Genomic DNA, 24646 nt, shown 5'->3' on the forward strand with positions numbered 1-24646 from the left:
TATTGATTATGGCACAAATGTTGGGAAATTAGGCAGCGATTTATACGTTCGAACCTCAGTCTCTCGGATACTGCACTTTGATAAATTAATACAACACAAATATCCACAGTATCGTATCGGGTTTTTGGTCAATTCAATTGATTCTTTTTTTCATTAGCGGAGCCCGAGAGAAAAGGCGTCTGATAGGGACAGTGTCCACGCAAGAACCACTTTGATTTCTATTCATTTTTTACCCATTCTGTGTGGAATGATTGTGAAATGCGTTGGAGTGTTGTGTCTGTTGTGTCTGTTCTGGGTCTGGCCTGGCTTTATTGCAGTTTGGAAATAGATGAGCTAACAGCTGGAGAGTGAAGTGGCGGCGCACTCGCACAGATTAGATAGCAGAATGGGGCGGAGTGGGGCAGAGACCGAGGGAATCAGCATAACAAAAGTCGCAGAGGGAAGAGGCAATCAAAATGCAACAAGTATGGATTATCCAAGAGCCGAATGCTGGTTTGCCCATTTGTTGACTTGATAGAAGGCAACTTTAAGCCATTTCTTACGCTTTTATTTTAATGAGAAAAAGATAGAAATTCGATTAGTCTTCCCCTGTCATCTGCTGACATTTGTCAACACAGAAATCCATTTACAAAGAACAAGACACGACATGACATGACCTTCAACTGCCGGCAAAATCATTTTCTGTTTCTTTGTTTTTCCAATATTACAGGGAGTTGCCCAAAGGAAACAAATCTATTGTCTTCGCGACGGCTTGAAGTCCGGGCTTAGCAGTGGATTTGGCATAGAAATTGGCTACCTATTTTCAGCCATTATCCTCGTGGAAGGTGTATCCTTTGAGGAGTGCCAGTGCCAGCGGTGGTCTTGTCAGATGTGGCCCAAAGCAGATTACAGTCGCAAAACTTCAAAACACATAATTAAAGGATGGAGAAAATTCTTGAAAATATCTCAGATCGTGTGGGAGGGCAGCCCTGCGCGACTTTTGTGTTTGGCAAGATTCGATCATCGTTTTTTCTACCTCAGGCCTGCATCTGCAGCTTGCCCATAGGAAAATCTCTTCTCAGAGCAAATTTGTTGCTTTAAAACCCTCTTGGAAAAATACTCCAAATTAATATTTAAATTAAGGTTCATAAATAGTGCGATAAGAAGCGTATTTTTATCTATATTTAAGTGTTATATCAAGATTTTTATGAATTTCTGTAGGTAAAATATATTCTCAAAATATATTAAAGAAATTCTCAAATATTCTGTAATATTCTCTGGTAAATTCTAGAAGTTTAAGAAATTAAATTAATACAAATTTCGATGGTAACTTATAATTTTTAGACACTTTTATCCATTTTCTCTCCTACACTAAAGTATCCCAATATTTGTTCACATTTCTTGCGCTTTTGTTACCCTTTTGCGGCCTAACAATGCAATATTTGATCAACTTTTCCAGCACTCTTTTCAATTCCCAGAAATAACTCTTTCCATAAGACAATAAACGTTAAAGAAAACAAATTTTAGCCACTCTGAACTCCATCAAATGATCCACAGTCAGAATATTTTTTATTTTAAAAATATATTTAATCCCCTTTTTGCCACAAAGAACGCACTCTATAAAACAATATAAAACCCACTTCAGCTCTTCATTCTTATCAACAAATGATTCAACATTCAGTTCCATTTCGTTTCATCGAATGTTGCCCAGCCGCACACAAACACACACACACAAACAAACACGCACACACGCACGTACAGGGCCTAAGTAGAATTCTACCACACGAAGTAAACGACTGGCAAATGGAACAAAACAAACCCCACCGACAGAATGGCAGGCCAGCAAGTAAACAAAAGGTTAATACAATCCAAATGGAGTCCACAGCATGCAACAAGCACTGCGAGCCGTCGCCGCTGCACAGCCGAGCGCTAGCCGAGCGCACCCGACCCGAGTGGCCTTCGGCAGCAGTCGCTCGGTTCCTTGGCTTTGGCTGCTGTCTGCCAGCTGGAAACCGGGCGCCTTCGCCAGTTGATTTTTTGCGTTGAAAGTGTTTGGTTCGTCGCTCTGCCGTTCGCCTGGGTCGTGGTTGTCGTAGTCTTTCGTCGTTCCGGTTAGACGGCGCAGAAACCCCGCCATGGATTGAGATTGATTCGAAAACGATTCCGAAAATATTGTGTGTGCCAAAATATACAAAAGAATCAGCAAATAAAACAAAAAATCTAAAAACGAAAACACCGAAAAAAACCGAAAAATGAGTGCAGTTCTATTTTGAATGGATGGATAGAGTGGCTGCCGGGTTTGTGCCAAGAAAGATTTTCGGGCAATTAAATTGAAGCAAAAGTAGAATAAAAACTTGACAAGATGCAGTTGCCACAGTTGCCACAGTTGCAGTTGCAGTTGCAGCATTTATCAGCGGAAAGTGCGTTTAAAAATACCAACGTCAGCGAGATCAAACGGCGAAGACATAGAAGAAACAATCAAAATGTCGACGCAGCGTCGCAGCCCAAAAGGCTAAAAATAATCAGCGGCCAGAGGATGTCAGCCGTAGTATTCCCCATGCTGCTGATACTCTCTGGATTAAATGGATTAACACAAGTTGCCGCGCTCAAGGGTAAGTGTCAGCAGATGTGTGGCATAGAATTTATACGTTATGCTTGCAACAGTTGCAGTTGCAGTGGCAGTGGCAGCCAACATCAAGGGCAAAACTATGACTCGCAGTTTGACAAACTATTTCCTCCCACAACATGCAAATCCTTTCCACTCTGGGTCCACGACTCCCTCTCCCTCGCTCCACTCTCCCCCACACAATTATTTATTAGCGTCATTTGCTTCCATTTACGTGTTTCATCTATTTTCGGTGGGGAGTGAACGAAATTGAGGCACTGCGGTTTATTTATGCCCCTTGTTGCCAGCGCTCGCTAATGGATTTTAAGGCCGATTTTTATAGACGAAACGCGACATCTCCACTGTGCCACTGTGGCACATAGACACATTATTCATGGCAGTCTGCCGCTGCTGCACTTCTGCTGCTGCTCCCCTCCAGCATCTCCCTCTCGTGGGAGGCTGCCAGATCCGTGCGTTTGTCCCTGGAATCTCTCCGGCATTAGTGGAGATTTCTTTTTGGGTTGCAAGATCTGTTTATTTGGGGGCACAATAAGAGATTTGTCTAGGTGGATTTCGGCTGGCTTAGAGGTAGATAGAGGGTCAAGGGAGAGTGTTTTAAGGGGCTCCTTTGGAGGCTTAATACAGCTCACGGAAGTGCTCAACTCTTTCCAATATTTAATTACTTTTAAACATTGAATAATTCCCCTCCAAACTCTCAATCTCCAGTCGCTTATCTGCAGGCACTTTGCTTCAATTTTTAACCTCGCTGAACCTCACTCGGGGACATCGCATTTTGTGGCAACCAAAGACAGAACGCAGCTCGAGTTACACATCGAAAAAGTGCATGTAAAAAGCAGTGCAGCAGCTCCTTGGGGACAGAGAGAGGATCACAAGAGATCACTCAACCAAAACACAGCACAAAATGTTGAGAAATGAGTTTGCAGTTCAGCAACAAAAAACAGAAAACTAATCAATGTATTGTTGTAAATAGTTTTTCGCTTTGCCCCCAAGGGGAACCTGATTATTAGTGAATAGTTTTTCTTTCTAATGAATCTTGCGGCTTTTGTGGTCTGCCAATGAAAGAGAGAAACGAAACTGAAGCAAAGTTGTAGACTCTGGGGCTGGGGCTCGAAGGTTGATTGGCTCGACAGAGTATCAGATAAAAATACGTATCTAAATGAGGCATGGACAGGCCTTGTGCCCACTCCTCTTGGCAGCTGGAGAATGTTGTAATCTAATGCTTATTAAACGCTTTTTAATGCCAACCCAACGCCCAAATGATATCTTCAAATTGTTGGACACACGCAATTGGGATTCGGATTCGGATTCGGATGCGGATACGGATTTGGGATTCATTTTGCGCTGCGCCACGTGAAAACATTTAGCACGCAACAGCCAAGAGCCAGCAGCCAGCAGCCTCTCTCTCTCTGCTCAGATTTTGTATCTCTGCGGCAGTGGGATGTGTGGCAAGTGTTGCACGCGACAACGACGCTCGTTTGATATAATAAATTGTATAAAATTATCTGCTCACGGCACACGACAGGCGCAGGCAGGGTGTGTGACTTGTGCTTTTATTTGTGATTTTGTACGGCGGGTGGTGGGTCAATCCTTGCCTGCTTGAGAATCTTTCAGGGGTCATAAAATTATTATGTTGCAACCCCTCTTGCTGCCACCCTGCTAATGCCACTCTGGGGAGCGTTTTGTCCACTGCTAACTGCCCTGCCCCCCACCAACTGCCTGCAACATGCTGCAGTTCCCTTTTTTTAATGTGTATCTCCAGGGGGGTGGTGGCACACTCTTTTTTTTCTAGGTTCACATTTCGCTCTTTTGTCTTGTCTATTTTTTGGCTTGTGCCTCAAGCCGCTCTGCGACTTTTGTGCAATTTTCTGTGCCTGAGTCTGAGTCTCATGTGCATTATGCGAAAATTGGGCTAAGTAGCGGGCCTCTCGCTCGCTCTCCTCCTTGCTCTTTGGCTTACTTTCAAATGGAGTCAAGTGCCGGTTCTGTGGCATGTTATTTGTTCAATCACATGATTGCCCTACCGATTTTGTCCAGGGCATCCATCCAATGAGCTGCTATGCCCCGTTCCATTCCATGCCATTCTCCAGCTGCAGGCCACATAATGAATGGGGCAGCAGAGGCGAGTTTTTCCATCGATTGGCCAGATTCGGCACAGAGTTTGGGGCCACAAAATGTGATTGAAAAGTTGCACCGACGCTTGGCTGGAGGTGCTTAAAGATGGAGTACTCATGCACCTATTTATCTATGTGTCTGCGATGACCTTTGGGGCTGTAGATTATTGGGCGGTGAACTGTTTTATTTGTGAGGAATTTCGGGGTACTTTTGCACCTCTAAAACCCCGCAAAAACATTAAAAATGTTCCCTAAAATTGCTAGAATATTAAAGAAATAAGTAACAACAATTTAGATCACGAATTTGTAGTAAAAAATACTTAAAAATCTTAGCAACATCCCCAGAACTTTCGACATCTTTTCGCCTCCCAATCAAAGCCTCTCCTTTCTGGCTCTAGAATTTATTTTCCTTCTAATTGCCGTCGAACCTTCTGCTGTGTGTGGCTGCCTCTTGTTGTGGGGCCATTCGATCTTGACCAGGCTGTTTGCCAACTAAACAATAATTAATTATTTAAAACAACAGTCGCGCACAGACGGGGCCAGAACAGCAACAAGTTTGAAGAGGCCGAAGAGGCGGCAAAGGCGCGGAAGAGGCTCTGAAAATGTCGAGGAAAAGGCTGCAGAGGCGAGGCGCAGCTTGGACATGGTCCGAGCCAAGTTTTGCCTACGCAAAGATTTTTTCCTTCTTGTAATTTTTCCTCTCTTCTTGGCCTCCTGGGAGCCAGAGCTCCGCTTGACAGCACCGTTCCAAATGTTTGTATGTGTCTGTGTGGGCTGTGTGTGTGTGTGTGCGCATAGCCGTGGGTTTTATGGACATTTTGCCAGCCTTTTTGGTTGCTTTTTTTGTGATATTAAAAATAAAGGAAAAATTAAGCCTGGCAGCCGCGCAAAATGCAAACTTGCAGCCGAAAATGTTGCAGTTATGCCGCAGTCGCTGATGTTGTTCCTGATGTTGTTGTTGTTGTTGTTGTTGTAGTTGCAGTTGTTGCAGTTGGCGTTTAAAGCCGTTACTGTTGTTCCTATTACTGTTGTTGTTGCTGTTGCTGCTGCTGCTGCTGCTGCATTTTTGCATGCAATCCAAAGCAATGCAAAATGCCCGGCCAAAATGGTTATTTCTCTCTCTCTGATTTTTGCCTGCCTCTTTTTTCTTTCCTTTATTTCGTTGAGAAGGCGTTGCTGCACTTTTTTTTTGGCCAACGTTTTTTGCCTCTTTTTCGTGCTGCCTCCTAGCCTCGAAGCAAATCTGTGCGCTTTTGGTGAGAAAAAGGTTTGCAAATTGCATTGGAAATGCTATGTGTGAAGCAATAGGATAACTGCAGGAGAGCAACTGGCTGGCAGGAGTAGGAGTGGGAGTAGGAGAAAGAGAGAGGAGAAAGGTGCCAGAGGTGGGCAGGAGGATATGCAATTCGGGAGAGGTCAATCAACATGAAATTTGATGCACAAGTTATGGGAAAGGCAGGCAGTTCCAGGCAGCAAAATGGCAGCAAAAACGATTGCAAAATGTTTGGAAATGGTTTAGGAGGGGTTTTCGGTTGAGGGAAAAAAGCAGCTACATTTTAATTTGCAATTTATACCACTAATATTACCACTTTTCCTGCTACTTATGCAATTGCTTTCCCAAGAATTTCTCCCTTTGGCCACTGCGGAAGTTCCTTCACAAAAACGAGCTAACTAGAAGGATCAACAAGTTAGGCTGCGGCTAATACGCATTTAATTACACAAATCTGAACTTTCCGGCTGCAGCCCAAAAAGAGGTTTGTCTTTGTCTTTGTCTTTGTCATTTATCCTTAAGCCAAAGTCGAGTGGCAGGGGACAGAGCCACGGATTCAGAGTCAGAGATTTGCATATTTGCACTTGATGAAGTTAAGGCCTGAGCAGTGGCTCTCTCTGTGGCAGACATGGCCGCCAGCAGTCGGCAGTCGCCAGTCTCAGTCTCGGTCTCAGATTTTCCAACGCTGCCTACGCGCTCGGGCCAAAGAAAATGATGAAAAATTTGCAAAGAATTGCCTTGAGTCATCGTCGTCGTCGTCGGTTGCAGGTTTGGCAACAAAACGTTGGCGTTTGGCTTGCTGCACAGCGAAAAACTTTATAATTTGTTAACAAGAGTGGAAGGCAGTGAGGAGATCGGCGCCACTCTGGGGTTCCCTCCCCCCTCCCCCATCACCCTGCTTATGTTTTGGTCTGGGCAATTATGACAAGTTGACAAACGGCTTAATCTGCACCGGGGGGAGAGCGCGGGGAGCGGATTTGACTTGCTGTGGGATCCTCGAATCACAGATTTTCGATTGTCGATGTGACTGTGACTTGTGGAGGAAGATGCCGCTGCCATGGCATTTAAATCAATAAAGCGAAGAGAGTCCGCAGAGCGTCCGAAGAGTCCGCAGAGTCGCGGCGATCGCCGTCGGACGTTTATCGCATTGCGGATATCTAATAAAGGAGTGAGGGGCGCAGTCGGTACTTGGCGGGGACTCGGGTGAAGAGAGTGCGACACATGCAAATTGGTCAACTTGTTGCTAAACAAGTTCTGCCCTCGCGGTGCTCACTCCTCCGTGTGTCGCTCTCCCCGCCGCTCCCTCTCCTCTTTGGCCGCTCTCCTCCCGTGTCTCTGTGCGCCTCTTGTACTCACCTGCGTACGACGACGACAACGACAACGAACATGCAAAAATTGGATTGCGGGCTCTGCGTGCAAATAAGGCAACAACAACGAAGGCAGCAAGCACGAAGACAACAACAACGAAGGCATCAAGCGAGGGACGAGAAGAAAGAACTGCAGGCGTAAAGTCGAAGCGTTGATGCCCTAGCAGAACAGATGGAACGGTGCAGGAAGCAAATAAGTCTCAAATATGCAACAAACTTTAAAGGCAAAAGAATCTTTGCAAAAGATTTGTAAACTCAAAACTAAAGGCCCATTTGCCACGCTTCTATTTCTAACACAAAATCCACTTAGTCACAAAAATCTCTTAACACTTATAATACCCTTCTTTAAGCAGTGTATCTGCTCCAGCCGACAACAAGTTGTTGTTTTTGTCTATAAAAACGCGCTGCTGCTGCCGTTGCCAGACAATCAGCCATAAATCTAAATGACTGTCAACCCAGGCGAAAACCTACAATGGAGTTCTTGTTCTTTGGCAACATGTTGCCAACTGCCAGCATTCGCCAACATGTCCCCTTCCTGCCCACCTCCTCCGTGGGGTGTAAGTGTGCGGTTTCCAGACTCATTTGCTGCCATTGACGGTGACCGCCTGATAAGACACTAAAATATGCTAAAAAGGCTAAAATAAACTTGATATTGATATGGGCAGTGGCATGGACAGTGCCATAAACCAAAAAAAGCATTTAGTTAGGGTATAACGAAACGCATTAGGAATGCCATTTGAGGAGCCAAAGTGGTTAAGGAATGGCGTAAGGAGTGGTAAGGAGAGACTTTACTTAAGCATTTCCAGCTACTTAAACTCCTCTAAATAAATCTACGAATTTTATAGGAAATATTCTACAAACTAAAACACTTTTTCTCTTGCTAAAATCTCCCTAATAAATCTCTAAAAGAAAGGAATCTTTAAACCATTTCTTTTCCATCTTAAATCCTCTAAATAAATCTCAAAAACCTCTCTTAAATATTCTCTAAATTAAAACATTTCTTCCCCGATAAAATGACCCATAAAGCTGTCTAACAAATGACGCATAAATTGAGTTCAGGTAACCAAAACCTTGACACTAAATTTAACCAGGCTTTGGCATATCGAATTAATTCTTATAATTTCATTTCATTTCCATCCAAAAGATTCAGAGTGGGCTGCAGGCCCCGTACCCAGCCCACGTATTGCTGTCTGAGGGGCAGAAGATTTGGCTGGTAGCTTTTGCCATTCAGCGAGTTTGTCATAAAATTAATTTGGTTCTTAGTCGCCTGACTAAGAACCAAATGCCAACCTGCTCTGCTGCCTCTGTCTTGAGCTTTTTACTGGTTTTTCTTTTGGTTTTGCTGCCCCCCTATCCGGACTTAAATTTATTGCAGTTTTGCGACGACGGGCAAATGGGGAAATGCGATATGCCAATCACTTCGAGAGTGCGGCGACACTTTCCCAAGACCACGGGACAGTCGGACAGAGCCTCTCTCTCTCCGCTCTTCTCTCTGTTTGTGGCATGCATTTAAGATAAGGCCTCCACTCGTGTCGCCTCTTGATGCGTTTCTCCTTTGGGTTCTTCTTTTTAGCATTTTATTTACATGCTAAAGAGGCCTTCCTCCCTGCCTCTCCCAGTCGCTCTGTTTCGTTTCGAGTTACACCAAGCAGCGACATTTGTTTTAGAATTTGTAAACATTGCAATCATCATAGAGAATATTGTGGAACTGGGTTAAATGGGTGTGTGTGTTCGGGGCTGCCTTCGGTTCAAAGTAAATATTTAATTTGTGACGCTGACGCACCTTTTGTGGGAAAATGGAACTTCCTTTGGGTTTTAGATTTCTGGGAAATTTCTGCATGTGGGCAAACTCTGTCAAGTCGCTGATTGATTTACTCGGCATTTATCTACACAATTTTATGGTTAATTATTCAGGCAGAAGGCAGAAGGCAAGAGGCAAGAGAGATCGGATCAGCGAGATAGCTTTCCACTTGGAATGGCGCAAAAATTAATTAAAATTGCAGCGGCAATTAATCAAAAAACATAAAAAATAAACTGCAAAGAAAAAGAAAAAGAGGAAGGACCCAACCAGTCTTGAATTTGCATAGCGAACAGACGATCGATGCCACACGATCGGCGGGGCAAAGTGATCGTCCGACAGCTGAGTGATCTTTCTTTATCTGAGATTGATGCGCATCGCGTGCAAACCAGAAACATTCTTTGGGCTCCCGCTCCCGCTCCCGGACTCGGACTCCACTCTCCACCAGAGGGATCGTATCGGCCTCAGCATGATCATTAATAAACCGCTGTGAGCTGTCAATAGGCATCAACGTTCCGTGGATCTCGCATCCGTGTGCGATCAGTGATCAGCGGCTCCAAGGGGACACAGAGCACAGAGATCCCTCTGACTGGGAAATCAACACGAGGATCAGCGGATCGACTTGACTGACATTGTTTGCCACTTGAGTTGGCTGTGATTCGGTCCTCTGTGACAATTGCCAATTGCCTGCACCCAGCGAGTGATAACTCTATTTTTAACAGAGAGGGAGAGAGAGATACAGATATGATGGAGTAGATCTAGCAGGTTAATGGGCAGATTAAATGGAAGATCAAGAGGAGAAAGATCTTTATTGGGGGAGATTTTAGCAGATCGATAAATGTCGCATTAAATGGATGAAGATGAAGAAAATGAATAAGCTTGATATTATAGAGTGTTGGTATTTTCTAGTATTTTCTAGTATACTTCTAAAATGTTCTCAGAAAATAAAGAAAATGAAGGAGCTTCATGTTTAAGACATGTGGTATTTTTGTTATTTTTCTGGTATTATCTAGTATTTTCTGGTATTTTGATTGGTTTCAATTAAGCTAATTTTTCTAAGACTTTTAGTATTTTCTGGAATATTATTTGTATTAATCTAGTATTTTCTGGTATATTTCTGGAATTATGTCTAATATGGGACCCATAACTAAATCACATAATTTAACAAACTTTCAATGGAAATCATTGCGGGAGCCTGGCTTGGGTTTTGGTTCTCCTTCTGGAACTCCGGACTGGGGGATATAAACATGATCAGGCAGGCAGCCCTTTTTGCTCTCTTGTAAACATTCTCAGGATCGTGAAGTCATAATAATTGCCCCCCGACTTGCAGACACCCAAACATGTCGTTCGTTGTCTTATAAACAAAAATTCAATAATGCATAAATACTACAACAAACAACCAGGAGGAGAAAAAACGACGAAGAAGTGAAGCAAAAACAAAGAACATGACATCGAAAGGTAGGAGGTAGGAGGTAGGAGGGAGGCGGGCAGGAGGTGGAGAGCGCGAGGACGCCTTTGGGGTTGAGCCTGCTGCAGCATAAAATAATGATGATGAAAATGTTGCACATGCCGGGCAGGAGGAGTGAGCAGCGGCGGCTGACAATGATGAGGCATGATGACAGACCAACAAATCGAAGGGATACCAGAGAGCCAGAGAGCCTCCTGCTGCAGGCCCAAAGTTGCCACCGTTGTTGGTGGTTGGTGGTTCGACAGCAATCGTCATCGTTACCACAACAGAGAGGAGACACACAGCGACACAGTGGAACGCATTGCAAAACATCCGCACAAAAGAGCAAGGCAGCCAGCACATGGCAGCGAGCAATTGAGGGTAAAAAAACGATGATGGGACGAGTCCCCTCTGATGATGGGAGAATTTGTATTTGCGGAATGTGTGATAATTCAGTTTATGCGGGAAGAGCAATTCATGAAGTAAAAAATTAATTAAATGATGATTAATAATTATCACAATGAGCTGAAGATATCAAAGACCATTCAAGAGATAGTTTCATATCCCACCAATGAAATTACTTTGATTAAAAAACGATTATTTATGTGATAGAAGAACTTGTGCCTAGATGGAGGAACATTTTTGGACGATTTATCCTCATCTCTTTTGGGTACAATTTATGAACAGCTACAAAGTTTCAGTCTTTGATTAATGTTTGTCCATCCCGTAAATCCCCTTCATATTTCCCACCTTTTCCCCACTCGCCTGACCCCCGTCCACCCATTAACATCACACTCAATTCCGTTCAACCTTTATCACCTTTGCTTTATCGTTTGATAAATCCCAAGATGCCATCGCGCATAAACCTTATTGCATCTTTCGACCCTTGCAACAACTTTTATGTCTGTCTGCCCCGCACACCGCACCCCTCCCTCCCTTCATTCGTGTTCGAGTGATAGCGCAAAAAAAAAAGAAACAAGCAAAAATCTGCCGTCGGGCAGAAATTAATTTTTCATAATTTTTTTGCGCCCTTTTTTAGCATTTTGTTGTTATCGCAACTTGTTTCCCGTGACTCCTCAACCCGAGACTGCTTGCCCGACTGCTTGCCGCACTGCTTCCTCCACTGCTTCCCCTGCCTTAACCCACGTTTTGTGCAAATATCCTCAATGGCAGCGCCCAGGGTCAAGGTTGAGTGGGTGGGGCGCGGTATTTCTTGTGTTATTATTAAAGTTGATTGTCAAATGCCCGCGCGGGGCCCTTAGGTGATTTTTATAGAGCTTTAATTGGGCGAAAGGAGCAGGCCCGCGGCTCCTGACGTTTGAAGCTGCGCCCAAAGGGGACAACGGACAAGCCAAAAGGCATTGCGGCTTAATTACTCACGGTAGCCAGAGGGCCAGCGAAAAGAAGGAAAAGAAAAGGCAGAGAGTCGAAGTGGAGATGCTCTAGGAAAGGGTTCAAAATTGCAGCAGCAAATGGGAGCACAATTTGCAAGACTTTGAAACAAAAGGAAGGCAGAAGTCGCAGAAAGAAATTTACAAGCTGCAAGGCTCTTCTTTAATTCATGGAACCCTGCCCCCAAAAGAGCAGCAAAACTTTTATTGCTGCCTGTCAGAGGCGTCTCCCTCTCCCCCTTCAAGGTGCAAACTTGCGCGCGATATTCTGTGTCCATCAAGGAGGGGACTAAGGGGAATAATTCACGCCCGTTGCCGAAGCTGTCGATACTTCGGCTGCTGCTGCTGCTGCTGCTGCTGCTCATTGGTTGAGTTTTTGCTCGACTGCTGACAGCGTGACGTGACAACATGCAATGCAAATCGTGTGACACGATGCCCCAAAGGGTTGTATAAATTAAATGCTGCCACAAGGCCAGATAGCACATAACTCTATTAGCCACAGCCACAGATACAAACAGGTCAAGATATGCGTAGCGGCAGGCGGCTCCAAATAAAACCCAATCCAAGGAACTTGCATTAAGTTGGCTTAGCAGCAAAAGCAATAAGAAACAAAGGAAAAGCGCCAGACAGACAGACAGACAGACAGAGAGAGAGAGAGAAAAAGTTGTATAATTTCGCATTGGCAGGTCCCTAATCCCAGCAGGAAAAACCCACACAAACTGTGCGGAAAATTGCGTGGACACCGACAGCGACAGAGGAGAGAGGAGAGAGATCTCGAAACCGAAAACGAGATTGCCGCCCCACACACACGGGAAAGGAAAGAAAAATATTTATGATTATGGTTGGGGGTTTGAGAGTTTTCCAATAGCAGCTGCTTTTGATGTTTTTCCTTTTCTTTTTTTTTTTTTTGTATTTTTGGCGAGCAAATTAAATCTTTCTTGTGGCGCAAAAGTTTGTTGCAATAAAAATTGAACTGTGGCTGGCTGTGTAGAATTTTTATGGTTATCTGGACAACAATTTCCATTTGGACAAAGTTTCTGTGTTGCCTAATTGTGGCGGGAGAAACTGATGCGGGCAGCAAGGTCAAAGGCAATTCGTGCCGCCAAGAGGCACCAGAAACAGCCTCAAGGAGTGGAAACATCTTGCTGGGTGCTGGGTGCTGGGTGCTGGCTGGCTCTGTGCGTAGGTAGAGCAACATTCCGTGGCTGCAGCCAGAGAGCAACGCAACCCGAACCAAAGTCAAACACAATGGGAAAACAAGAAACGCAGCAGCAGTCATAAATTTTCCAACGGAAAAACAATACAAAAACCAAACACAGACTCGATGGTGGCAATAGAGGGCCAAATAGCACATGAAAGAGGATGAAAAGGTTCTACAAACATTGACAGCCAACTGTAGGTAGAAGACCCCGCCAGAGTGTCCAAAGTATCTTAAGAGGATTGTTTCGGGGCTTAGGTAGACGACCGGCTGCAGGTGTCACCGGAGCAAAATGTGTCTATCGATGCGGAGAGAGAGTGCCGCGGCTGCATACTAAGGGGAAACGCTCCTTAGATTATATTTAATGCAAAGGGATAGACCAGCAGCAGCAGCGCCTGCCGACAGGACTAGGACTGGATTCGGGCTATCTTTTGTTTCGGTTGAAAGGCTGCACAAATGTTTTCCCACTGAGAGTTTCGGCTGCTGCTAATCTAGAACGAAGCTGAGGCATTGATACGCTGATTAATGGCGCCTGAAACTATCTCTTTGCCCATAAAAATAAAGCCATCTAATGGCACTCTGCAATCTAAAGCGGTTGTGTCCGCAACTAAACCATTTTGCAGCTGTTTGGCTCCGCTCTCATATGAGCTGCCGCCCCTCTGCCACGTTTGTCCATCAAAATCGGATCCACACACCACAGATGGATGCTTTAAGCGATCGCTAAACGAACGCAAAACATAGACGCCACTTAGCCAAAGCGATCATTCAAATTTCAGTCTTTAGTCAAATTACAGACCCACAGACTGTGCTCTCTCTCTCTGTCTGTCTCTGGGATCCTTAGCTCTCTGTAACTGTGCAATTTTGTGGCACAAATTTGGCGCCCACACAGCGGCGCAGCTAGAAATGGCAGCTAATTGGAAGTAAATCGAGTTAAACTTTCTTTCCTCGCGAATTGCACGCATGGAGCCAGGGTTGTAGATAGCTGATATCTGCGGCTGTGTATCGCACAGTTTGCATAGCTAATTAGCCGAAGACTACGGAGAGTCGCTGACTCTTTGGCTGCTCCGTTGTCGGTGTTCGGATCCATTGATCAAGAGCCAGGCGAGGGCTAACGAACGAAATGTATCTCGTGGAACGTTCTCACATTAGTCACGCGCTTAACATATTTTTCGTTTCGTTTCGTTTCGTTTAAGTTTAATATATTTTGTGGGCAAAAGACAGCGCGGGCAGCGGCATGCAGCGGGTATGCAAATATTTTGCTGTGCCGCAAATCAAGCGTGCGTAACCAGGAAGAAGCCCAAGCAGGAGCCAGCCAGCAGCAGAGGCAGAGGCAGTTCTGTATCTCGCAAACAGTATCCCAAGACAGTCCCAGAGATCTAAGCCCCCATCTGCATATGCTAAACAGGGGCAGGGAGAGACAGGCAGAGGCAGAGGCAGAGACAGACAGGCGTTCCACCTCCTCCTCTGGCCGCTTGTGCAGCATTTTCCGTGTATCTGATTTGCGACAGAGTCTCCTCTGAATATGGTAAAGCAGCTGAGTGGAGGAAGGCTGAAAATGCTGGCGAATTAGGAACGCGGAATGCGATCGATACGTGCCCCGCTGCTGCTGCTGCTGCTGCTGCTGCTGCAGCTCGACTCCAAGTCCAAGTCCAAGTGCAAGTCCAAGCCCCATGTTGCACATGCCGCAGAATGCCGCTGCAGCCGTGACACGGCTCTAAAGAGCAACTCTAGAGCCGTTTAGTGGCTGGGGCACTGGTCAGTGCGAAGAAGCTTGCCACAGAAAATCGTGCTCTCGGCCACAGGCAGCTGCTGGTCCGCCGCTGCCATGCCAAATGGAGAGTCTCCTCTCCCCAATGGCAATTAAGGAGCCCAAAACGTTCTGTTGTTGAACCTGTCCTTCTGCTCCATGTCCATGTCCATGTCCATGTCCAGGGTTGTCAGGTTCTGCCTCAGCCTCAGCCTCAGCAATTCTTAACGGTAATTATGTTGTTCGCTTTGGCAGGGCTGCATTTTGCGTAGCCCTCAAAGTGGCTCTCTGCCCGGAGTCCTGTGTTCAAATTGGATTAATTTGACAGCAAAATGCAAATGTGGCAAATGCCAAATGCAGCGAAATTAAACTTTTAGGCGGTGCAGCGGCACAGGAGACAACAATTTGTTGCAGCTCCCTCCCCGCTGGGCATTTTTCCTGCAGCCTTAAAAATAATCAACATGTTTTTCAGGGGCAGGGGCAGGGGCAGGGGCACATGTTGCTGCCGTGCAAGCAGCAAAGTGCAGCAATAATTTTTAAATTGAATTTTTTTTGTTGCGTGGTTGCTGCACTGCTTGGAAGTAAAGCAAAAAGCAAGCAGGAGATGGCAGCTGGCAGACTGTACTTGGAGTCGAAGCTGGGAATACTCTAGGCTTAGGAAGCTGCTGGAGTTGCCACTGAAAGCTAAAGAGAATTCTCTGCAGGTTGAAGCTATTTTATGAGATTTTCCTGAGGCAACGTTTCATGCCCTAAAGTCGGCTTGCCCCTGCCCGGGGGAGTGTATCCAGAGACAAGTTTTCTTAGGGTTTTTCTGTCGTTGCATTCTTCGTTTAGTCGGCATCGTTTTTCATATTTTGCTGCCTCACATGAGCTGCACTTTCCTCCCTTTTTCCCCCCCTTCAATCTTTAATTTCTGCGCTTTTTGTTGTGTGTTTGCCTCGCGATTGCTTAATCGATTTGCCATGACTTGGGCGCCAGCACACACAGGCCCCACTCTCTGATAAATTGTTGTGCCATGTGTTTATTAATTGTAGCCACAAAAAAGGGCAAGAAAGGGAAGACAAAGTTCCCTAAGAACTGCTCTATCGCGGCTTGAACATGGACTCTTCCAGGTGGTCCCTCCACACGGAGGGAAAAGCCTGACAACAAGACACAGAAAACATTCATTTGTTGGTTCTTTTTTGGTTGCTGTTTTGGCCATTTACAAATGGAAATTGCATTGATTTGCGGGGCTTGTATCTGTATCTGCGACTGGCTGGCTGGCTGGCTGGCTGCATCCATCTGCTGATCCATCTGAGAGTCAGTTGCAGTTGCAGCTTCCAGCTCCAGCTCCAGCTCCAGCCTGACTATCCACTTTGATGATGTATTGCCGCCCAAGTAACATTCTTGCCGCTTGGTCTTGGCCATATTTGATGCCCAGCTAACATGTTACATGACGTTGCCTCCGCTGTCCACAAGTTTCTGTCTTGTTTCTCCTGTGCCGTTGTTGCCTCGTGGAGTCGCAATGTTTGTGTGTTTAGTGGAGAAAGAAAGATTTCTTGTGGTTTTTTATTAGCATTTTGCCCTTTGCCGATGCTGCCTGTTGCTCCTGTCGCTTGTCAATTGTTGCTGTGGCTCCTGTGTGTGGCAGCAACATTTTCAAATTCAATTATATTTCATGTTCATGTTTGCATCGATTTACATTATAATTTGTGTTCGTAGCGGAAGTCATTTGTGAGGCAGCAGCGAAGTGGGAGTCGATCTGCGGACATCTCATAGATACAAAGATACTCTATCTTAAGCTTAACTGTAGTTATATTTGAAAACACTTAAAAGAGATTTCCCATGCTGCGCTCAGCCTCCATTCTTTGCTCACTTGCTGGCTCCATTCATCAGTCAGCTGCGCACTTCGTTCTGTGGCCAATTGTCTCATAATTCCATGATTAGTCAGGCCATGTTGTGCCATAAGTTCAAAAAGATCTTCCCATCCACACTCCGCTCCCAGGCAATGCCCAAGTGTCGCTTCCATTAAGCGCATCGAATTTCCCCCATGCCCCTGCCCCAGCCCATGGCACTGCCGCGCTGACAGCTGTAGGAAATATTAAAAAAACAAAATATACAGCACATAAAAATATGTAAAAGAGAGGAAAATGTACAGAAAAGAAAAGCGAGAAAATATACAGCATAAAGTGAAGAAAAATATTTCCACGAGTCAAATAAATATTTCAGCTGTTTCAGAACTTTTCGCTTGACACCTTTGGACCATTGGCATATGACTTTTCCCCCCGCCATCAGTCACTCATTGAGACAGTCGATTGCCAGCCCCATCCATCAATCAATTGGAGCAAGTTTTTCCTTTGCTTTTACTTAAGTTAAAGTGCATTTTAGTTAGTGGCTGAAATTAAAGGTCGCTGGGCTGCTGGGCAGTTGCTGCTGGCTGCTGGCTCTTAATGTTCATCATCATGGAGCAGAGAGTAAACAGACTAATGAGGGGTTGTGTGTGCTGTGCTGAGGGGGGTGGAACGGGTCTATGATCTAATGTTATGACAGCTCATCAAGTGTCAGCGCAGAATGGTGCTAAAGGAGCAGCCAGGCGGCAGGGCGGCAGCCTGGCTTCATCTTTTGCTCCCGGGGCCTCTAATGACATTTACTTTTAACGTTTATTAAATGTTGCTCCTGCGTATGTGTGTGTGTGAGCAGCTTAAATCAGTTTTGTGCCACAAGCTGGACATTAGTTGAGCATAATAAGGGTTCATTTTAATGGGTTTTCGCTCCGAGGGTAGCTGAGTGCCAGTCTACGATGTTGCTGTGTGCCCTGCATGTGTTTTCAAGTTCTTTTGAAGGTTTTTTACCCTCCTCATTTCAAGTGCATGTATTTTTGGAGACTTTTAAGATTTTTTGAAGATTTTTACTTAAAGTTTTTAGCTCAAATTTCCATAAGTAACGAAGAGTTTCTCAAGAGTTTTTGGCGGCGTGCTGCAAGCAAAGTCGCTAAACAAAATGGGTTTGAGTCCGGTAAATGTTGCTACGATCTTTGGACACATTTTGTATCTAGTCGCACAACGATCTCTTAACGCTCTCCCATTGCTGTCTCTCTTCGTTGATTAAAGATTCGCTCTGTAAACCAACTCAATGTTTGCTGCTCCAACCACCTCCCTCCACTCTTCAAGTTCCCCCTCTCCCAGGCACTAATAACAGCAATTTGTATCATCATCAAGCCGCTTCGACTGCTGCCGCTGGGCTGCCTCAATAATAACGCTTAGAATTTTTGATTTGCTGTTGTTTTTTGTGTGTATTTTTTTCTGCTTGTGTTCCCTTCTTGATTTTCTCTTTCAATGCGATTTCATGGGCTCTTGATTAACTTTGTTGCGTCGCTGTTTCGTTTTCGTTTCACATAAGCTGCTGGTACGTACGAAGGGAAGTGTCTGACCTCGAACAATGGTCCAGTGCCAAAAAGCCTATTAAGTGGCTTTTCGATTCGCTTCTCCTTCGCTTCGCTCTTTGCTCGGGGGGAGGTGAGGTTCAGTGTACGTGTACGGGACGATCCATAATTATGTGCTTTTGGCAATTAAATGACAGTTCTGCCCTCTGCACCGCTCCCTGCCTTGGAGCCTGGGAAGAGCCTCCTCCAAATATGGTTAGTGTCATAATTCTTGTCAAAAGCCAACCCCCAAGCGACTAAATTCCGCAGACGATGAGGACAGCAAAAAAGAAAGAGAGTGGAGGAACGTAGAGCGGTAAAGCGCAGAGCGCGGAGACAGAGAGCGGCGCGGCGACTGCAGAGCGGAGATTGGTAAAGCGCAGAGAGCGGCGACTGCAGAGTGAAGAGTGCAAAAACGCTGAGAGCGGCGAGCGGCGAGCGGCGACAGAAGAGCGGAGACGGTAGAACGGGGGAAAAAAAACTGCATAAACATTTGCTGATTGAAATCAACTTTGGCATGAAATCAATCATCGCCAGGCAACCCTTTCCGCCATTCCCTTCGACTCCTTTTTTTTCCATTTTTTCGGTTTAGTTCAAGTCTCGCCGTTGTCCTGCCTTTTTGCCTTTTATCCAGCTTGGAAATCTCTGCCCAGGGGCAGCGCGTTGAATCTCCTGTGAATGCAGTGGAATACCCTGACGATAAAGGGGTTGCCCTGTAATTTGATATGCATTTCGCGATAGTTTATAGATTCATAATTTGATGCTGGCTGGAACTATTGTAATGAGAGATTTTTTGTGGTTGAATTGGAGAAGGTTTTGTGCAAGCTTTTTATGGCAGAAATCTGTCTAATATTTGTGCCCAAAATATGTTCACAATTCGCCACCCCAATTGCTAAACATTTTCATTTAGTTATGGAAGTCATTCCCTGCCATTAGCGTTCCTCTGATGAAATTTACTAACACTAAAAATCAATGAATTGGAAATGAAACCATTAAAAATTGCACTACCATTAGCATTGAGCATTCATAGAGCATTTCCTCTTCCACTTGAAGGAACGCTCTCGCCGGCACTTGCTGCCCCGCACTATTTTTGTACCCCCCCTCCTCGCTGCTTCCTTTCGGCTTTCGGCTTTCGGCCAGTGTGGAGTTTCGCGCTTCGAGTGGCCCTAGACAGGACATGCAACATGTGACATTGAGAGCGGCGACTCCACTTCAGATCGCTTGGATCGGCGACTTTATATTTATGATGATGGGCACTTTCTGTCGGCTGCCGCTGCTGCTGGCCGGGTTTTTCAGCTCATTTATTCATATTTACATTTAACATGCGTTTTGGCTCTAACGAAGTCAAAACGTAAATCGATATTCAATAAACGACATCTGTGTGCATTTTTTGCCCCCTTCGCCAGCAACGATAATGATCTCTTTGTTGAGGCAGAAGGAGGAAGTGGAAGGCAGAAGGGCAGGGCGGGCAGGCAGGCAGCTGGGACGGGCACCAGGTCCGGACGCGGGACAGACCCAGGGCCAGCTCAGGGGTTAGCTGGCTGTTGGCTGCTTGCTCCGATGCATATCTGTCAGGGATGTCAAAACGACAAAACATAATTTATGCTGCACAGACGACAGTCCGTCCCGTGCCGTGCCGTTCCGTGCCGTACTGGCTGCCCCGTAAACGTGGTTTATGTGCAATTGTTTATGGGCTCTACTTGAATCTGGTTTTCCATTTGATGTTGGCTACCGTTTTCGGCTCCCTTTTCCCTTGAATTCCTCCACACGTTACCTCATTTACCATTCCCAACATGATTCACTAATAAATTGTATTTCTTTCTCTTATATTTTAGGTAAGGAAAACAAACTCCGAGACGCTGCGTGATCTTGCTGCCAGATCTTTCAGAATTCCCCCCAAAATGTGGAGCATTTTTTTTCTTTGGGCAACTGTGTCATAAATCACAGAAGCCATTGACACATTTTCGTAGAGCTTTTCGTTTGTATATTTTATTTATATTTTGGACGTTTTGTACAGTTCCAACATCTATCAAAAATAATTAATAGAAAACTTGTCGAGATGTCAATGGGCATGACAAATGTAATTAATTTGAACTCGTTCCCTTTTTTCCTCTACACCGACAAATTATGGAAACTTTCAGGCTTTTTACAACAAATGAATTTCGGATTTTTCGATTTTTGGGTTTCGATTTTGTAGACTGTGAAATTTGTTTAAATCGGCTTACGACATAAACAAATTAAAAGCGAAATAAAACACAATTAAGCGATTAGGCCGCATGATTAATTGCATTTTCAAGCTTCGTTTTTTGTTGTTCTCCATCTTTTTTTCTATTATTTAGTTGTCAGAAATCATACGCTTTCTGGGGTGCGGGGCATATCGGTTACGTTGGGACTTTTGACAGGTGTTAATGACGGGCTGTGGCTTGGCCATTATTTATGTTTAAGTCAAGGCTATGCAGGGTGCATGATGGTGCAGGTTTCTCCACGGGGGTTGCAGATCTCTTTGCAGGATAGTCAGAGATATTTGTACCACAAATAATGAGGGTGCGGCCGAAGTATCAACTTTTGGGAGAGTTGCACTTAATGAAATTAAACAGACACAGAAATGAGAATGAAAATGTCATGTGTGCATTTAAGTAAATTAAACAACGATCAATGGTGGCGATAATGTGTCCATTTCCAATCGATTTTAAAGAGTGTGTAATTTGTGTTGCATTTAGTTAGTGGAAAGTCAGCGAGGGTTGCTTAAAAATAGATGTCAAAAATTATTCATGATTTATAGCACCTTTCACACCTCATTTTGGTTCTTTGACTCTTCAATTTCCATAATCAACTTCCATTCAGTCGTCTACAGCCTCAACTCTAGAGCATCTGCCAGTGACTGACGCCTACCATTATGTCTACATCAGGCTGAAACATAGCTCATATGTTTATCACATCATCTTTTGACAAATGATCTGACATTATGATGCAGATTTGGGATTAGCATAGCGCTGAAGCGGCTCCTCGAGCGCGGAATAACTTCCACTTCAAGTTCAACTTTTGAGCAGCAGCCACAGCCAGAGTACATTCCCTTTTAGCCCATCAATAAAGCAACAAAAATGGAGACCCCACTTGGGCTTAAATGGAGAATGCCCCAAAAAGGGGCGAGGGGCAGATGGAAAACAAAGATATAAACTATAAAAAAGAGTTGATAAAAAGAGGAGTACGAAATGTGACATTGATTCCCCCCAACCAACTCCGTGGCTGTCCCTTTCATTTTTTGCGTGCGCCTCTCATATATATTTATGACTGGGGACTTTGTCCTTAAAAGGATTTCAGTGTTTTTTTCATTTATGAAATTATTGATAAGCGCTGGCGACGGCTCTTCTGCGGCAAGTTCTCTTAGCCCGGAATGCATATTCCACTGATAAGCGTAGAAGGGGAAGATCCCAAATTCCCTTTGGCGGTTTCCCCCCCATATGAGACTTGACTGTCGAATTTAATTAACAGCGCAAAAGTCGCACAAAAATGTGCCACGGGAAGGGGCACGACAAAAGGCAGCAGACAATGGAGAGTTTTTCTAGGGAGCGGAGCAGCGCTCTGGGAATTCTGCGAGCCCTGTGGCGCCAAATTAACAATATGCGTACAATGTGCGAAAAAATAGGGTAGAAGGAGGCAGCTAAGAGGCAGGAACCACAGCCAAGATGGAACCAGACACATTCGGGCGGCTGTCTGAGCATTTTCCCTGGCACCTTCGGGCGTTTTGGCTCATTAGCGCGACTCTGGCCAGACTCTTGGCGCTTGGCGTGCTCTGGCATAAATTTGACATTGAAAATGCGAGAGGAAAACTCAGCGCCAGACGAATCGTTTGTTGGAGCATGGAACAGTGGGTGTAGAGCTCCAATAATGGAGCAAAAACTGGAGATATTTGAGAGGAATTTAGTGCCTAAATAAAGGCAAAGTAATCAAAGAAATTTTCTATCAGCTTGAAGAATATTCCATATCATTCCTGGCACTTACTTCCCTTGCTTAAGCACACGCTTTGCCACCACTGTGCCGCCCATTCGCACTGCTTGCCATCTCAGCAGGCGCAAGCAGTGGCAGGGCGGCGCCTGCCCTGCGGTTACTCTCCTCTTGTTTTTGCCTAATCAAATGGGAGGGTGAAAGGTTCTTGAGGGGTTTTGTGTCTGTGCTTCCAATATGTTTCAACATTTTGAATAATTTATTTGATTTTTTGATTTCTTGTGCATTTTCTTGTAATAATAAAAACAATAAAATTGGGCAGAGCGGGAGGAGGAGGAGGAGGGTCGAGAGAGGGTCATATGTTTGGCTCGCAGCTTGTTGAAAATCCTCACATTATGTGGACCGTAATCCCATGTTGGTTTATTGCGGTTTTTATTGCCTGCCCGTGGATATGGTTTTCGGGCAGTCCTTCGCTCGCTCGCTCTCCTTCAGAGTTTCTTGTGATAATGATGTATGCTGCCAGCTTTGGCTCGCTCTCTCTTCTGTTTGGGCTCTCTGTTGGCCCACATCCGCCGTGTTGGTAGGTAAATACCAGCATTTAAATAATTGGCAACCAGGCTGCTTCCGCTTGAGGATGTTGTACTCGTGCACGCACCCTCCCGCGGGGCCTAAGCAAACACACAACAAACAATCAGTGCAGAAGGGGGGAGAGAGGCGGAAGAGCGCTGCAGAACAAACGCAAGGCGCGCAAATACAAAGGCAAACAAATAAAAACAAAAACATGAGGAAAAAAAACATTAAAAACGGGAGGGAAAAACACATTTCTCCTGCAGCTTAACAGAGGAAGTTCGACCGACTTGAAGATGTTCTCGACAACGAGAGGAAGTGTTGGAAGCAAATAAACTGCTTGACGGTGGGGGATCAGCAAGCAGACTGCAAGCAGCTTTTTTCCAATGAACAGCTGGAAGTCGAAGGTTTGGGGGAGTGTAAACTGTTGCCTATTGGTTGTCAGTGTTTTAGATACTTTTATATATCGAAAATTATCTTATTAATTCCCCAACTTCTTGCCATTGCTTAGGGACTCTTAGGCATACCCTTTCCCCCATTCAGCACTGAGTTTGAAAACAAGCGGGTGCAAAATTATAAGCGCCTTCGCGTATTTAACTTCACACAAAAACAACAAAACAAATCCTCGCACACAGCCACAGACACAGACACTGGCACTGCCTGCCTGCCTGCCTGCCCCACATCATTCATATTTACTTGTACAAAAGCTTAAGTGGCAAAAGTTGTGCAAAAGGCTTACAAACTCCTCAAGCTTTCAAACAGCACAACACTGCTCACTCCTCCCCCCCCCTAAAACCGAGAGAGAACCCCCCAAGGGTTGGGGAACCCTTTCCGCTTCGCATTTGGCCAAGTTGCATGCACATTAAAAATTAAACATTTCAGCATAAATAAATAATAGGGAGCAACAACAGTGGCAGCGATAGAGACAGCAACCTCCATCATCTGGCGGCAAATCAAAAAACTTTTTTGCCATTGCTCTCCTGTTGTACCGAAGGCGAAGAAGACGAAAGTCGCGCTGCACTAAAAGCTTATAAATTATGGCTGAGTTTTCGTTGCCATTGCAATAACAAGCAGTGCGGGGAGGGTATAGAGTCGATCTGGGGATGCCTTTGGATGGGTTGGCTGATGCTGGGAATATTTATTTATTCCCCAAAATACTAATATTATATCTGACAAATTGTGGGTACCGCATGTTATAGCAATCAAAGATATTTCGCATAATACAGGGTATACTCAGAGCAGTCCCACTACAACACCGAAATAGAAATTCCGTAGAAAATGTGAGCCAGAATAAAAGAGCAAAACGAAAATCAAAATGCCACTGGAGCAACAACAACAACAAGCTGAAGCTCTGTTAATTTTTTAACAGTCCACCGACCGTCCCCCCCCTCCTCCGGAACACCAACGTCACAGTTACTTCACACAGTCCTTGAAGTGAGAGCTTTCCGACCTGTCGCTTTCCCCATCGTTATAAATGGGCAGAAAAAATAGCAAAAAAGTTGCAGAACTCTCTGACTGCCACAATTTGACATTTTCGGAACAGGCAGAACGAAAAAAAAATATATAAAAGAGGAAAATGGAAAAAGAGAGTAAACTTTTACTTTCTGAAGGGGGCAAAGATTTAAATCAGTAAAAGATTTCAATGGAATTGAATAATTTGGTTAATGGAAAACGGTTTTGAAAGGACTGATGGAAGTGTATATTTGGAAATTTAAAGAATTTTGTGCATGATTAAATTTTGGAAAGGGATTCATGTCGGAGAAATGGAAGTTTATAATGATTTGACATGTAATGTACGGA

General features: G+C 44.8%; 1 protein-coding gene across 2 annotated transcripts in view; it reads left to right on the top strand.

Annotated features, from left to right (window-relative positions):
- Window positions 1-2005: 2005 nt before the first annotated feature.
- The window catches only part of LOC117901023 (roundabout homolog 2), a 43849-nt gene continuing 21208 nt past the window's right edge, over window positions 2006-24646 (top strand). Inside the window, exon 1 of one of the 2 annotated variants that reach the window (XM_034811626.1) lies at window positions 2006-2591. In XM_034811626.1, coding sequence (XP_034667517.1) covers window positions 2342-2591 — 250 coding nt within the window. In that variant the 5' untranslated portion in view covers window positions 2006-2341. The remainder of the gene's footprint in view (window positions 2592-24646) is intronic. The other variant, XM_034811624.1, reaches the window with a different exon arrangement.

The sequence above is a fragment of the Drosophila subobscura genome, chromosome U (genome assembly GCF_008121235.1).
Source record: "Drosophila subobscura isolate 14011-0131.10 chromosome U, UCBerk_Dsub_1.0, whole genome shotgun sequence".
Classification (NCBI taxonomy): domain Eukaryota; kingdom Metazoa; phylum Arthropoda; class Insecta; order Diptera; family Drosophilidae; genus Drosophila; species Drosophila subobscura.